The sequence below is a fragment of the Apodemus sylvaticus genome, chromosome 3 (genome assembly GCF_947179515.1).
Source record: "Apodemus sylvaticus chromosome 3, mApoSyl1.1, whole genome shotgun sequence".
In the NCBI taxonomy this organism is placed as follows: domain Eukaryota; kingdom Metazoa; phylum Chordata; class Mammalia; order Rodentia; family Muridae; genus Apodemus; species Apodemus sylvaticus.
The window spans coordinates 9,418,839-9,434,879 of NC_067474.1; the positions used below are offsets into that span (position 1 = coordinate 9,418,839).

At 37.1% G+C, this 16,041-nt stretch overlaps 1 protein-coding gene across 2 annotated transcripts in view; it reads right to left on the reverse strand.

Annotated features, from left to right (window-relative positions):
• Nucleotides 1-16,041, reverse strand: part of C3H8orf34 (chromosome 3 C8orf34 homolog) — a 479,559-nt gene that overhangs the window by 48,338 nt on the left and 415,180 nt on the right. For both annotated transcript variants that reach the window (XM_052175408.1, XM_052175406.1), the window contains exon 11: nt 2,197-2,244. In XM_052175408.1, the coding sequence (XP_052031368.1) occupies nt 2,197-2,244 (48 nt within the window). The remainder of the gene's footprint in view (nt 1-2,196; nt 2,245-16,041) is intronic.

Below are 16,041 nucleotides of genomic sequence, written 5' to 3' on the forward strand. Positions count from 1 at the left end.
TGTATTTTCTAAAAACCAATGTATACAAATGTAGAAGAAAAAAATTAGTAACTAATTAATAAGTCAGTAATCGAGGCCACGTAACTTTACTGTGATGGTGATTTGTTGATTTATGAGACAGCTAGTATCTAAGCAGAAACCAAGAGGAAGTGAAAAGTCCATGCAGCAATAGACCATGATGACAGATAGGTAATATTTACACTTCCTGATTCACACAGACTAGCAAAGTACACACAAGGAGTCAATAATGAATCTCAGAAGCTGAAGACATTTGTACTCCCAATAAGCAAACAGATCACAACTGAGAACAGAATAAACAAAGTTTTAATGTACTGATAAAGTTGACTCCATTTTCTAGAATACAGAATGAGAGTGAGCTTTCCCATAATGCATGTCTTCAATTGTAGCAAAAACTCTGGTAGAAGCATTATATCTAGGGTAAACATTAGAATGAAATAGTTTCCTAGAAGTATTTTGACCTTAAAAATAAAATCACCATAGAAAACAGATTGTTTTCTATTGTCTCTAGAGGTTTTGTTTTGTGGTTGTTTTGCTTGTTTGTTTGTTTATTTGTTTGTTTTTCCTAATGGAGCTTTATAGCTTTTGTGTAGCCATCAGAGCCAGGCTACTACATTTGCCAGGCATGATTGTGTGTGTGTGTGTGTGAGTGTGTGTGAATGAATTCAATCCCTTTTCACTTTCTACTTGTCTATTGTTGCTTATAAATAAATACTAGTATAGCCTGATACTCTGAGTCACAGGTACTCTCTTTCTCTCGCTGTCCCATCCCTACACCTGACTTGAGGTACATACACAGTTGGAGTATTTGTCCAGCCATGGGTATCTTAGTAAGCTTAGCAAGATGAACAATGAGTCCTTGGGACCCAGTGAGTTCCTGTTTCTAACATGCCTCTAGCTGATGCTAATGTAATTGCACTTGTAGCAGCAATGCCTTTCAAAGCACTTCTAACCAGAAGGCACAAATCACAAAACAAAAATCATTCTAACATGCCTCTTCTTGATATGCAGCCCATAGCCCATGCATGCATGCCTCAGGGATTTCCTTTCATAGCTTTGAACCAGAGGCAAGAGGTATCCCCAGCCTTTCTGTTGAAATATCTTGTCCAGTCTCATCAACACAAGGTGAGCTTGGAACCGAGAACATAAGTGACCACAAAATCTCCACTCTCTGTGGGTAACATTAATTGTTTAAATATATTGATAGTCTTTGCATCAGATCCATTAAATTGAAACTTAGTATTGAACCCTCCCACGTTTTGCTTTCTCATTTGGATGCTTGTCAACCTGAACATCTTCCCCTTGGTTTCCTTCCTATTGTTTTGTTATTCCTTCTTTCGGTCTTTTGAAAAGCTCAAATTATCTCTGAGAAGATAGGCAAACCTGCAGAGTCTGTACACTCGACAGTCCTCTCCTAGTGATATCTGTGAGCTGACCATTTCAGTATCCACACACCATCCTGGGTAGGAACTACAGAGTATGCTCAGATGTCATTTGAACAGACTCTTAAATTGGGAAGAAGCACAGGAGATGAGTTCCTGTTGAGAACTGGCATTCCACCCAAAGACTGGATCTTATCTCTAACCTGCCTTTATGCCCAGCAGATTCAAGCTACTTTCTTCATGAGCATTATGAGTTTGCTTCAGGTCTTTTGGACTCTGAAAAAGTTCTGAGGGCTTCCAAATGCCTGTCTATCAGTGAAAACTCTATGACACAGAACACAAGAATGTGCCTTACATATTAATAGGTGCAGCAAATAGCAGCAGAACCAGCATTTGCACATGAATGGGTGCTGCCCTACTATGACTGCTCTTCTCATAAAGACTGTGACTATGTCTTTCTGGTTTTGTTCCTTTTGTTTTTGCTCATGCCCAGTACAAAACACATGTTTCTCATTATGCATATATCAACTAATGTTTTGTGAATGAAAACATATGACAACACTCGGTTCATGCACTTTCTCCTCCATTTTCAGGATGACTGAATTGATACAAAGTATCCCTCTACCAATGAGGAACAAAAGCAATTCTGATAACATCATTGATTGTACTTTTCTAAACATGGCCAGTGAACAAATATGTATTAGGAACTGAAGAGCTAGAAGGAGAAAGCCAAGTGCATGCTTCATCTCATGTGATAGACTGATGACATGCTATGGGAGAGCCTCTAAAAACTCACTTCTTCTATGTAGGATTTCAAAGAGTGTCCTCTGCTGGAAGCGTCTCCCTAGAGGCAAACAGAGGTTGAAAATATCAGAAAGGGAAAAAAAGAACAATACAAAATTATAGAGGGAAAGTATATCTCACTCACTCTCACCTGCCCAAACAATGCCCATGAGTCTTTCATTTTGACAGCTTCAGACTCTCTGAGGGAGGTATCATTTCTTTCCAAATAAAGTAACATCTTGTAAGTACATTTCAGTTCATGTAAACAAACAGCCAGTCAGTGAGGCTTATTAAATATTAGAAGAGAATGCTAGGCAGGTTTATGAAATTTTCCATTATTAACTTTCTAACTATGTTCTTAAAATGCGATGAAGTCACTAATTCCATGTGCTCTAAATTTTCATGAAGATCTAACATCTGGACTTAAGACTATCCTATGAAAAGAAAACATATTACTAAATATTTTGTCTTTGCATTTGGTCTTTATAGCCATAGTCATGTGTGCTTAGCCAAGTATCTATCATTTGGATGTTTTGCTAATACATCATTGAACTCTAGAAACCAGTGAGTCTGAGATCACTAAAATTTAAAGTATCAAATTAAATGTATTCTAAACTATCATTCAAGTTGTTGGTTTGGATAAGTTATGTTTTTAGACAGCATAGTCAGGGACATTTGAAATAAATTCTGTGATGTCATGAAATGATAAATTCTAGAATGTCGTATGTGTTTGAAAGGTAGCTAAATAAATTTAAATGAAGCTTAGAACAGTTTTCACAGTTTCTTTTGTGACTTTTCAAAGTCCCTCATACATGTAATTTCACTGGACTGGTGTGTATGTGTGTGTGTGTGTGTGTTTATGTGTATGTATGTGTGTGCATTCCTGTGTTTTAAAGTACAATTTAAGGACAAAACATCCTCAGGTCAATTTGATATGCTGATCAATTACAGCTGGGAGGAATGAGTAAAATAAATTAACCCAGGAGCTAAGCAAAGCATCGCTGGGCCTTTACTCAACCCGATGCTCTGTTACCTCATTAGGATTAAAAGCAATGTAGCATAAAATGTTAAACGCACTTTCATTTTAAAAGTGGGTTTTTTGTGGTTGTTTTTTGATGGCTACTGTTTTCTGTATGATCTGAACAATAAGATCTAGGGAAAATAAAGGCAGCATGCACACACACACATACACACACACACACACACATCAATATACTACAGTTTAACAGTCGCTAAATGCTTCTAAGCTTGTGGCACTTTTTAATGCATAAAGCAATTGAAAGGATAGGTGAGTTCTGTGTTCTTAAAGTATAAGCTATTTGGAGAAATCAAATTCATGTAAGCCCTCTAAAAAGTGAGGAAATTTAATTTGAGTCCACAAGTTCAACACTTCCTCATTAGCTGAACAACTAGTATGTCTCTCGCATGCCTAATTATCTTTTCTTTTGCCCCAGTTGCCAGGAGAAAGAGGACTAGTTGGTAAATTGTTTTTGATGACAAATATGCTAAGTGGGCACTATGTGAAGGCTGCACGTCATATCCCTGAACACTTGGAGGACATGAAATGCAATTTCAGAGTTTCTAGATACTCACTGAAGAGATGTGATTGCTTCCAGCTAGAAAATAATGGCTTTCCAATTTGTCTAGATGCCCACAGTCTTCTGCCAAGACTTGGTGATGACAGAGGGTTTTCTTGATGATCACATATCAATAAAGAACTCTTGACACCTTTGCTCTGTCAACTGTGCCAAAATATTTAATGCCAATGCCATAGAAAAGGACAAAGAATGGCAATAATACCAATATGAAATCATTCTTGTGAGGCTGACACAGAATTAAATCAAGCAAGTTAGGAAGTGGGAGGACTCACGGCTTCCCAGGCATGCAAAGAACTTTTTAAACACTCAGAAGAAAATTCTCTTTGGATACACAACGGAACACATGGAACACATCACATATGTCCACAGATTTATGTAAGAAGTTAGCAATCTTTAAAACCACAACGGTACATACAAGACAGTCTCCACTTGCCCAGCAATACCACCTCCACCAATGATCTGATGTCAAGTCCTCCAGAGGTCTCTTACACTAGTGAAGTTTTTCACTTTTGCCTTCAAAAATTTATCATTGTCTCATTCACGTTGACACCCCAGAGTTTACTATGGCTCATGCATGCCAATCAATCGCAATGTCCTGCCAGTCTGAATCTGTCTTGCCTTGAGATTGGCAGGAGAAACCACACATCATTCCTTTCATACACTGGAATCTAACTACAAGCCTCATACACAAATCACTTAGTTGGTGGCTCCAATAAATGGTAAACATAAAACTAAAGTTCTAGTTGATAATATAGGAAAAGGAGCACTTGGCAGAGAGGATTACAAATGTGACCAATGCCCAGTGAACAGAGGCTAAGACAGGAGGTAGGACTTATGATTTTAACATCAAAAGAAGAACCCCATGAAGAACTGCATTCCACATGTCTGTCCCAGCTTCTTTAGAGACTTATAAAGTCTCTGTCCACCACTGGTGGTCCAAAGGAAATAAAATGTTTTTTACAAATCTATTTCAATCCACATTTTCTTAAATTAAAAGATTGGTATTTTTAATATCAAGCTATCCTAATAGCATAATATTTTGGCAATCATGTTTTAAAAAAGAATAAAAAATACACAAATGCAATTTCCCTTGAATATCAAAGAGGGTAAAAAAATAGAAAAGAGGAAGCATGGGGCTTGTGAAGGAGAGAAAGGGCATGGATATGGAAACTACACCTTTAAAATCAAAAGCAAAAGAAGGTATTTTTTGAAACATGGATTCATTTATCATCAATTTCTAGTAGTTACAGTTGAAATAAAAAAATATTGTGAATACATAACAGAAAATATATGGCAAATTTGGAGAAAATGGGAGACAACAAAGCTGGAGTCAAGAGTCTCCTACCAGATGACTTGAGTTGTTAGACAGGAAGGTCTGTGTCACCTTCTTTGATACTTTATATTTGAAGAAACCTTCTCAGTAATGTAGAATATTCTCGTAGCAGAACTAATTTTATCCTTTCCTCATTCCCTTTGCATTTTATCTATTTTATGCATCTCCTGCTTCAATCAGTAAGCATTTTTTATTCATCTTACTAATTTTTAGACAAAACACAGACTGGATATATCAGTAGGGGGTATTTATTTACAACAGTACATGTGTAAGATCTGTAGGACCAATTTTCTTCAAAGAAAATTTCATGAGAACCCTACTTTAATGAATGTTCTTGCTTCTAACCCCATTCAAATAAAACTAAGCAATAATGCTGGCATATAGACTTCCATCTTAAGAAGTTCCTGAGTTATGTGCCACTCACAGAAGTATAGGAAATCAGTGGGATTGGTCAAGCCATCCTAAACCCAAGCAAAACATCAAATGTCATCATCATTTATTGTACTGAGGTATCAAGGACTTTATGAGAGTCACAGATGGTTGTACATATTAGGAAAAATAATTGGATAAGATGTTACCCCTATTATAAGTTTGTAATGGGAGAACAGACAGACAATTGGGATCAAGAACAAGTTCCCTGACTCATGTAACATTAAGCTGCCACAGGAAAAGCGAACAGGAAATGCATTCATGCTTTCATTATTAACTAAGCAGATACTGAGCGATCAGAAACACGGAGAACTGTTGTTGACACTGCACATATAAGGCTGTCACAGTCATGCTAGATATCATTTTCAAACATTGTCTTGAAGATTTAGACAGCCTGATATCAAAACCACACAAGGAGGCCTTGGAAATATATATATATTTGCTTAAGACGCACAGAACAAACACAAGAAACCATGAGAATTACATGGAAAATCACAAAGTAACAGTGTGTGTTGTGCTGTCAAGTAGACAGCTCTCAGCAGTGTATTGGGTGCTCATTTCTTGTGGCAAACATATAGAACAGAAATGCAGACATGGCTGAGTGCTGCTTTCCAACCTGCATCATCAGTCAGGGTAAAGATACCATATCCCCAGGAGGTGAAGAGAAGAGGGAAAGTCAGCTTTGAGAGCTTGGCAGACCCTATGGACACCAGCTACCATTGTCTGGCTAATTGAGATGGCAATTCACACCTGGGGAGCCATGGTGAATTCAGAGGTCTGTGAAGTCACCGGTGTATTTAAGAAGTTGAATCTGGTTTGTTTTCACATTTGCTTTTCATATATGAAAAGATGCTGCTTTTGTTGGTTCAGATCAAGTGAGAAAATTCTGTCTTGAAAAATCTGTCAATAACTAATGGATAGATATAATCTCCAACTACCTTTTCCCACAAATGACAGCTTCTTTCAGTGTAGAGGATTCTTGACCACTTTAGTCAGGCTAAGATTAAAAAACAAAAAGCAAAATCAAACAAAAACCTCTAAAAAACCAGAATGAACACCACCACTGCCAGCAGAAACCACTGGTGCTCTTGGGACAGTAGGATTGACTAACTCTGCTTTTAAGGGTTACTGGTGTAGTAAAATGTCTGTTCTGGGAAGAGATGCTCTCAAGCTTCATCAAATTTCTCTTAAGGAATAACAAAACAGGCCCTGGAGAAGTGGCTCAGTGGTTGAGAGCACTTGCTGCTCTTGCAGAGAATCTGGGTTCAGTTTCCAACACACACATCTATCTCCCATAACTCTGGTTGCAGGGTATCAGTGCTCTTTCTCTGCTGGAGGACTGCATCACATATGTACATGCAGGCAAAACCCTCAGATATACAAAATAAAAATTAATTAAAAGGTTTAAAGAGGGGGAGGACAATAAATAGTCAATCTTCGTGCAAATAATCCATTTCTAAATTTCAATAAAAATGATTTACACCTTTCTTCAAAGCCTTTGATGTCATGTTTAAGACTTCATTTCGTGATAATGGAAATGAGCAGGGATAATTATGAAAATAATGACTGTTAGTAAGAATGTTCAGTTTCTCAGAATTTAAAATATTTCTTTGTTGCTATTTTCTCAAAAGGCGCTACTCAAGTAGGAAAAGCACTTTAATGTTTTAATTTCATTCAGTGACAGGTAAAACAAAAGTGGATAGGTTAGAAACAAGAGGCTCCATATTTGGGGGCGTGGTGACCTTGGTGACCTGCGTGAGTGAATGCTAGATCAGAGAAAGGACAGTGTACAAAAGAACAGCATAAAAAATATACCTCATTTTCACAGCTATAGTCTTGGAATCGAAATACTTCCCCCTGGGGAGAAATAAGTCTCTGATTGAAATTTAAGAAAAAAATTAAAAGGGGGTTTTAAAATTACAGAATTTTAGGTAAAGTAGAAAACATTAAAAAGAGCCAAAGACCAACCAGGTAGACAACAGAGAACTTAAAGCTAGAATGTTAAACAAATGGGAAGATACAAAACAAAACAAAAAACACCACCACCACGAACAACAACAACAACAAAACAGGTCTATGTCAAGAAAACTTTCCTGTACATCTTAGCAAGCATGCTATAAGAAAACTCCAGATATAGTGGAGATAGTTACAGCAAAGAGGTTGAAAGATATATATGATTCTCTAAAGGTGACAAAGATCAGCCACAGAGCCCAGAAGTGCATACTAGGAGAAAATGTTTACATTTAGAGTGTTATTTGATACAGAGTTAGAATTGTACTTGTCTATGATAGGAGGAGGGGGCTCTAAGGAGGATGTAGCTCTCTGAGGCACAGCTCTCTAGTAAAGGTCATGCGTTTAACCTCTGTGGTTTTCTCTCAATGTTGATTTATAACATGAGTGTGATTTGAGTGATTTTTCGGTGTATATACTTAATTTCATAACAAAATATATTTTAAATAAACAAGTGTATTTCTGATGTTATGTCATATTTTGTAGGTAGATGTGGAGATTCAAGTGAAACCTGTAAAACATTAGAATGAGTGGTTACCTAGTTCTTCTTACTGGTGGAGTTAGCTGTGATTATGTCCCCAAGCCTTTGGTCTGTGTAAAGTAGAAACTGCCGATCACGTATCCATAGCAGAGGGAAGACCATGCTAGGTGTTCTAATTTAATCTTGTAGGTAACCTAATTATAACACTGACCTCATAAAAACTAGTTGACAATTTGAATATTTTACTTTTTGAAATCTTTAAGGCTATAAATGCTTTTCCATTATGCTTTTAAAAATATGAATAGATGTCACTTTGGAATCTGTATAGTGCCTGCATAAACTCTGCTAGGTCAGTCAAATATGAATGTGAGCCTCATAATTCAAACCAAACACACAATGTATTTCTTTGAAATTAAATTAACCTGTGCCTGACAAATAACCAAATGGCTTAAATGACTAGCTTCCTGAACTGAGACTCATATGGGAATATGCAAGAAAACTGTGATACAAAAACCCCCAAAATATCAAGGGCTCCTGTGTCTGGGGTTCTGTGTTGTTTTGGTTTTAAATTGTGATTGATATTTCAGGTAAATAACATCACCGGGCATTTCTCTGCATTTAATCCGAGCACTTGAAGGGCAGAGGCAAGCAGATTTCTGAGTTTGAGTCCAGCTTGGTCTACAGAGTGAGTTCCAGGACAACCAGGGCTACACAGAGAAAGTCCGTCTCAAAGAAACCAAAGAAAGAAAGAAAGAAAGAAAGAAAGAAAGAAAGAAAGAAAGAAAGAAAGAAAGAAAGAAAGAAAGAAAGAAAGAAAGAAAGAAAGAAAGAAAGAAAGAAAGAAAGAAAGAGAGGGGGGAAGAAAGGAAGGAAGGAAGGAAGGAAAGGAAGAAAGAAAGAAAGAAAGAAAGAAAGAAAGAAAGAAAGAAGGAAGGAAGGAAGGAAGGAAGGAAAGAAAGAAAGAAAGAAGGAAGGAAGGAAGGAAGGAAGGAAGGAAGGAAGGAAGGAAGGAAGGAAGGAAGGAAGGAAGGAAAGAAAGAAGGAAAACAAGGGTTGTTTGTCTGTCTTGAAACAATGTCTAAGCTAAAGCCAAGGCAAGCCTCAAGCTCATATTCTTCCTGCTTTCCCTTAACAAGTGCTGAGATTACCCACAAACACCTTACTCTCACCATTAATACGGAAGTATATTAGAAGTTAAAAAACTCATTTTAATCCTTAACACATTTCCTTAAAAGACTTTTCAGTGTGAAAGTAGCCCATAGATAGCAATATCTATAGGATTAAGCTGAAAATTGAATAATGAATAAAATATCTAAACGGTTGAGCTAACCTTTTACAATTCTAAAGCTGAGGCCAGTACCTCATTAGCACAATTATGGCTTCCTAAGGCAAATGACCAGAAGTATGAAAAATTGTCTAAGCAAAGAAAATGACTTCCAAGTGAGTCAAAAAAAAAAGATGCTAGATCTTTTTCCTATCATGTTCAGGGTACTCTGAAGAGGTGACAAACACACCCCAGGACATCCACTCACCACCCATCTATGATACTTGTTTCTTCTGTTTAATATGGGGCTGATATGAACTGGTCATCAGAGCAAGATGATCTGGACTCTTTGCTTGCAAGAACATGAGACAGATGAGGAATCAGGCTTTTGTGTGTAGTAACACACATAGATATTAAACACCTTTTTCATATATGATGCTAGCCCTGAATCTCAGGCCTGTAAATGATGACAAAATCAGGGACAAGACAAGGATGCCTTCTCCCTCCATATCCATTCAATATAGTACTTGAAGTTCTAGCTAGAGCTATTTGACAACAAAAGGTGGTCAAAGGGATACAAATTGGAAAGGAAGAAGTCAAACTATCACTATTTGCAGATATGTTAGTATACTTAACATTGACCCCAACTGATATGATAGTATACTAACATTGACCCCAATGTTTAGGGTTTCTATGGGATTCCACTGACCAACAAGTTGAAAGGGTGAAACCATACTTGGAACCAGGACTTTTATTTGACAGCCTGTGGTGTCTAGGAAAAACATTGTCCTATTCTTACAGATTAATGGTATTTAAATGTTTTTTATATGTGCACATAGATCTGTTTTAAGAACTTTCTACAATATTTAGTGTTAGCTATCCATCTGCATGACCTTTTCTTACTCGGTCTTTTCTTCCACCACCAAAATTAACCATTCATATATCTGTCAGATGTAGGGTTGGTAAATATCTTTTCCCAATTTGTTCGTTGCCATTTTGTCCTATTGACATTGTCCTTTGCCTTACAGAAACTTTGTAGTTTTATGAGGTCCCATTTGTCAGTTCTTGATCTACAGCATAAGCTATTGGGGTTCTGTTCAAGAAATTTTCTCCTGTGCCCATGTGCTCGAGGTTCTTCCCCACTTTCTTTTCAATTAGTTTCAGTGTATCTGATTTTATTTGTAGGTTCTTGATGCACTTAGACTTGAGCTTTGTACTAGGAGATAAGAATGGATCTATTTGCAGTCTTCTACATGCTAGCCACCAGTTGAACCAGCACCATTTATTGAAAATGCTGTCTTTTTTCCACTGGATGGTTTTAGCTACTTTGTCAAAGATCAAGCAAACATTTTAGCTGTTTTGAATAATTCAAAATAATAGAATTGAGAAGCATCTAATGGCAAGAGATAAGGGATAGCATCATATTTTATATCTATAAGGGAACAGAAAAATATATCTTAATATAAGACAGAAACAGACATTTAGAATTGACTACATTTATTTTATATTGGACAATGGTCACCTTAACTTAGGTAAATAAAATTAATTATATGAAAGGTAAGATATGTTAATAAGGGAATCAAAATTTTCTACCAAGAAACCTTAGGTCTAGCAGCTCAATGGGCATTCTGGGAAGAGCTTTAAGTTAACAGTTTTCTTCAGAACAGACAAAATACCTTGCAGTCATTATCAAGGATATTGCATAAAACTTAGAAATGAAATACACTAGAGAAGGATGTGGAGGAAGTTGGTTACAGCAGGCATCTTGGTCGTTATACTCTCATTTTTATTTTTAGCCGTTTTCTATTCGATATATTTTTATTTACATTTCAAATGATTTCCCCTTTCCTGGCTCCCCACTCCCCGAAAATCCCATAAGCCCTCTTCCCTCCCCCTGTTCCCCCATCCTCCCCTTCCCACTTCCCTTTCCTGGTATTGCCCTATACTGTTGCACTGAGCCTTTCCAGAACCAGGGGCCACTCCTCTGTTCTTCTTGGACATCATTTGATATGTGGATTATGTCTTGGGTATTCCAAGTTTCTAGGCTAATATCCACTTATCAGTGAGCTCATACCATGATTTATCTTTTGAGACTGGGTTACCTCACTTAGTATGATGTTCTCCAGCTCCATCCATTTGTCTAAGAATTTCATGAATTCATTATTTTTAAGGGCTGAATAGTACGCCATTGTATATATATATACCACATTTTTTTGTATCCATTCCTCCGTTGAAAGACATCTGGGTCCTTTCCAGCTTCTGGCTATTATAAATAGGGCTGCTATGAACATGGTGGAGCATGTATCCTTATTACATGCTGGAGAATCCTCTGGGTATATGCCCAGGAGTGGTATAGCAGGGTCGTCCGGAAGTGACAAGCCCAGTTTTCTGAGGAATCGCCAGACTGATTTCCAAAGAGGTTGTACCAATTTGCAACCCCACCCACAGTTGAGGAGTGTTCCTCTTTCTCCACATCTTCATCATCACCTCTTTTCTCCTGAGTTTTTGATCTTGGCCATTCTGACTGGTGTGAGGTGAAATCTCAGGGTTGTTTTGATTTGCATTATCCTAATGACTAATGATGTTGAACATTTTTTAAGATGCTTCTCAGCCATCTGAAGTTCTTCATGTGAAAGTTCTTTGTTTGTCTCTGTACCCCATTTTCTAATAGGGTTATTTGGTTTTCTGGGGTCTAACTTCTTGAGTTCTTTGTATATATTGGATATTAGCCCTCTGTCAGATGTAGGTTTGGTGAAGATGTTTTCCCAATTTGTTGGTTGCTGATTTGTCCTTTTAATGGTGTCCTTTGCCATACAGAAACTTTATAATTTTATGAGGTCCCATTGGTCAATTCTTGATCTTAGAGAATAAGCTATTGGTGTTCTGTTCAGGAACTTTTCCCCTGTGCCCATGTCCTCAATGGTCTGTCCCAGTTTCTTTTATATTAGTTTCAGTGTGTCTGGTTTTATGTGGAGATCCTTGATCCACTTGGAGTTGAGCTTAGTACAAGGAGATAAAGATGGATCAATTTGCATTCTCCTGCATGCTGACCTCCAGTTGAACCAGCACCATTTGTTAAACAGGCCATCTTTTTTCTACTGGATGTTTTCAGCTCCTTTGTCGAAAATCAACTGGCCATATGTGTGTGGGCTCATTTCTGGATCTTCAGTCCTATTCCATTGATCCACCTGCCTGTCACTGTACCAATACCATGCCGTTTTTAACACTATTGCTCTGTAGTTTTGCTTGAGGTCTGGGATACTGATTTCCCCAGAATTTCTTTTGTCATTGAGAATAGTTTTAGCTATCCTGGGTTTTTTGTTATTCCAGATGAATTTGAGAATTGTTCTTTATAACTCTATGAGGAACTGAGTTGGGATTTTGATGGGTATTGCATTGAATCTGTATATTGCTTTTGACAAGATAACCATTTTAGCTATATTAATCCTACCAATACATGGGCATGGCATATTTTTCCATTTTCTGAGGTCTTCTTCCATTTCCTTCTTCAGAGACTTAAAGTTCTTGTCATACAGATCTTTCACTTGTTTGATCAGAGTCAGACCAAGGTACTTTATATTGTTTGTGGCTATTGTGAAGGGTGTCATTTCCCTAATTTCTTTCTCATCTTGTTTATCCTTTGTGTATAGGAAGGCTACTGATTTGCTTGAGTTGATTTTATAACCAGTCAATTTGCTGAAGTTGTTTATCAGATGTAGGAGTTTTCTGGTGGAGTTTTTGGGTCATTTAAGTATACTATCATATCATTTGCAAGTAGTTATAGTTTGACTTCTTCCTTTCCAATTTGTATCCCTTTGACCTCCTTATGTTGTCTAATTGCCCTAGCTAGTACCTCAAGTACTATATTGAAAAGATATGGAGAGAAGGGGCAGTCTCATCATATTCTTCTAACTGGGAATACTATTGTCTAGACCCTACCCTTGAATCTTGAACTTACATTTAAAAGTTCATTCATTGTAAGATGAGTCCAGAAAGACTATAGCATGTATTTAAGAAACAAACCTACTAGAAATTTATTTCAGTGATTCAAAATTCCAATGTAATCAGTGGTATAAATATGTTAAAGACAAAACCATGAAGCCTTGCCAGATAGGACAACTGGCAAAATACATAATCTAGACAGGATCTCAACTCTAAGCACACTGTGTCTCCTGATGCAGCCCAGTTTTTCTTTTGTGGTCTAAACCTCTTGTGCCATTGAGGGCCAGAGCCTGAAGATGTTCCGTAAGGAAAAGGGACTTCTGTCAACTCTTAATCCTAAAGTGAACTTAACATGCTCTACAGAACAAAGCTTGATTTGGGACCAGAAAAGGGTCAAACCACATCACAGAGAGTAAGAAGATATTTTCTATTTTCATGAAGGTTTGCCTGCCTGGGGAACCAAGTTCAAAGAAAATATCTTTTGAGCTCTTACTGAACATGACTGAATTTTGAAGTTTAATACAATGTTTCTGCATGTGTTTGCATTTTGTAAAAACAGCTAGGAACAGAAATAGAAGAGCCAAAAAGTTTCCTGTCATTTTTTGGAGTCTAAGAGATATTTCCAGAGAAAAGAATAATGTTTATATCATATGTCACTTAATTTTATATTCTTTTGATATTAATTGATATGAACATTTTGAATGTTGGGTACTTTTTGATAATCAAATTCAGACAAAACTATTCAGCACTGTCTAAAATTCAAACCAGCATTGCACTATGACTCATCTTAAGGTCACTGCCAGTCAGTTAAACAACCCAATAAAGCCAAGTCACAAAAAAGACAATCTTAATAATTTTAAGGATCCCTAATAAATTCCCTAATAAAGTGTTCTTTTTACCTTGTCAGATGCTCCTTGACATACACAGATAGACCAAACTTACCAAGGAATCACCCAAAGTCTTGCCTGAGAATATAGGTAAACATTTTTTACCGAAACATTTTATAATATTTTATTTATTATTTGTGTATGTGAGTTACATGTTTATATGTGAGACAGCTCACCCATGGGTGCACATGTGGAAATCAGACACTCTTCCTCTGAGGAGGTCTCCATCTTACTGCCTTGAGATGGGATCTTTGAGTACACAGGAAGCTTAACATTTGGGTAGGCTGCAGGACCCAAAAATCTCCCAGGATCCTCTTTGTTCCTCTAGTATGGAGATTACTGGCATCAATAGCAACATGCAGCTAATTATGTGAGTACCCTGGATCCACCTTCTGCGTGTAGAGTGGCTGAACTATCTTCTCTGCCCACGAATAGCAATTTCAAAAGAGATCATTAATGAGAGTATTATCCACTGTATATCATTGATGGTTAGGTAGTAGTTACCTGATGAAGAGAACAGTATATTAAGGTTTCATGTGTGGTAAGAATATGGGACAAAATTATAAAGTAAAACTACATAAGGCATGCTTGAAGAAGGCATTCTTTTTTATTTTTTAATCAAGAAGAATTACTACTGAAAGAGCCATATCATAACTAAGTGAAGAGTTTTTTAAATGGAAAAAGCTGGAGGACATTCTTAGTTCTTTGGGCCATATTAATTCTTGTAGGCAAGATATTCAGGGACACATTATTTTCTATTAAAATGTGGAGAATTGTGTTAGTCCAATAAAAACAATAAAGATTGGACCAGGAAGATTCACAAGCCTTTTTTTTTTTTTCCCTAAATCTGAAGGCATTGGGCCTTTCATCAAGAAAAAAAAAATATTGTTCTATGTTCTAACACTAAACTAGGGAACCTTTCCTCTTACCACCTCAAACCATTGCAGCATTCTAAAGGTGGGTTTCAGAAAAAAGGCCTGTGCTACTGAGCAGAAGGGCTAGTCTTCAACCTACAGATAAAATCTTGTTGAATTTAATTTGGGAGAAGGGGGTGAAAAGGTCTTAAGACAGACTTGCATTTGGCTGCATTGTCCAAGTAAAGGGAAAAGGAAACACCCTCCCCTCTCTCACTATATAGCAGAAATGTCCAGGTCTACACTGTCCTCACAACCATTCTGAGGAGTTGCTATCTCCTTAAGCAGCTGAAACTAAAAAACTGTGAAGCAAAGTTCTTGTCCATAGCCTGTGGTCTCTAGTAGATGAGTGAACTCAACCATTGTATCAAAGAAAAGGTTTGAATATGGAGTTTGATCAAATGCCATCCTGGGCAAGTCTACTTTACTTTTATAATACATCATTTTCTTCTGTTTAGTTTCAGTGCTTCAAGAGCATTTCAACAAAGATTCACAATAAACTCCAGTGCAAATTATTACTGTTATAACAAATTAATTCCAAGTAACATATAGAATATAATTTCTAGGAAAGAAAAGACTACAAGTCATCAAATAGAAAATCTTGGAATTTAAAACATAATGTCACAGAAATTCATGAACAGGTAAATTTGTTCATTTCACCCCTGAGAATATAAATAGTAAGACTATTGGTCTGGATACATTCAGTTTTCTTCTATCATATTAAGTGAGTCAAATAAACTTGTCAAGTTGCTAATGTTTGGGTTATAAAAAGAATAAAAATAAGAATATATTAGATTATAACAAATAATGAGCTGAGCTGTGGGCTGCTGCCTGTGCCCAGGACATGGGCAGACCGACGGTTCTATTGTGTGCCAGGCAGGCATGGGTCCTGTGCCCTTCAGGTTGTCTGCGAGATCCCCACTGCCATCTTCGCTCCCAGAAGGAGCAGACAGGCAGCACCAGGTTTGGTTCACAGAGACAACACATGTATAACATTGCT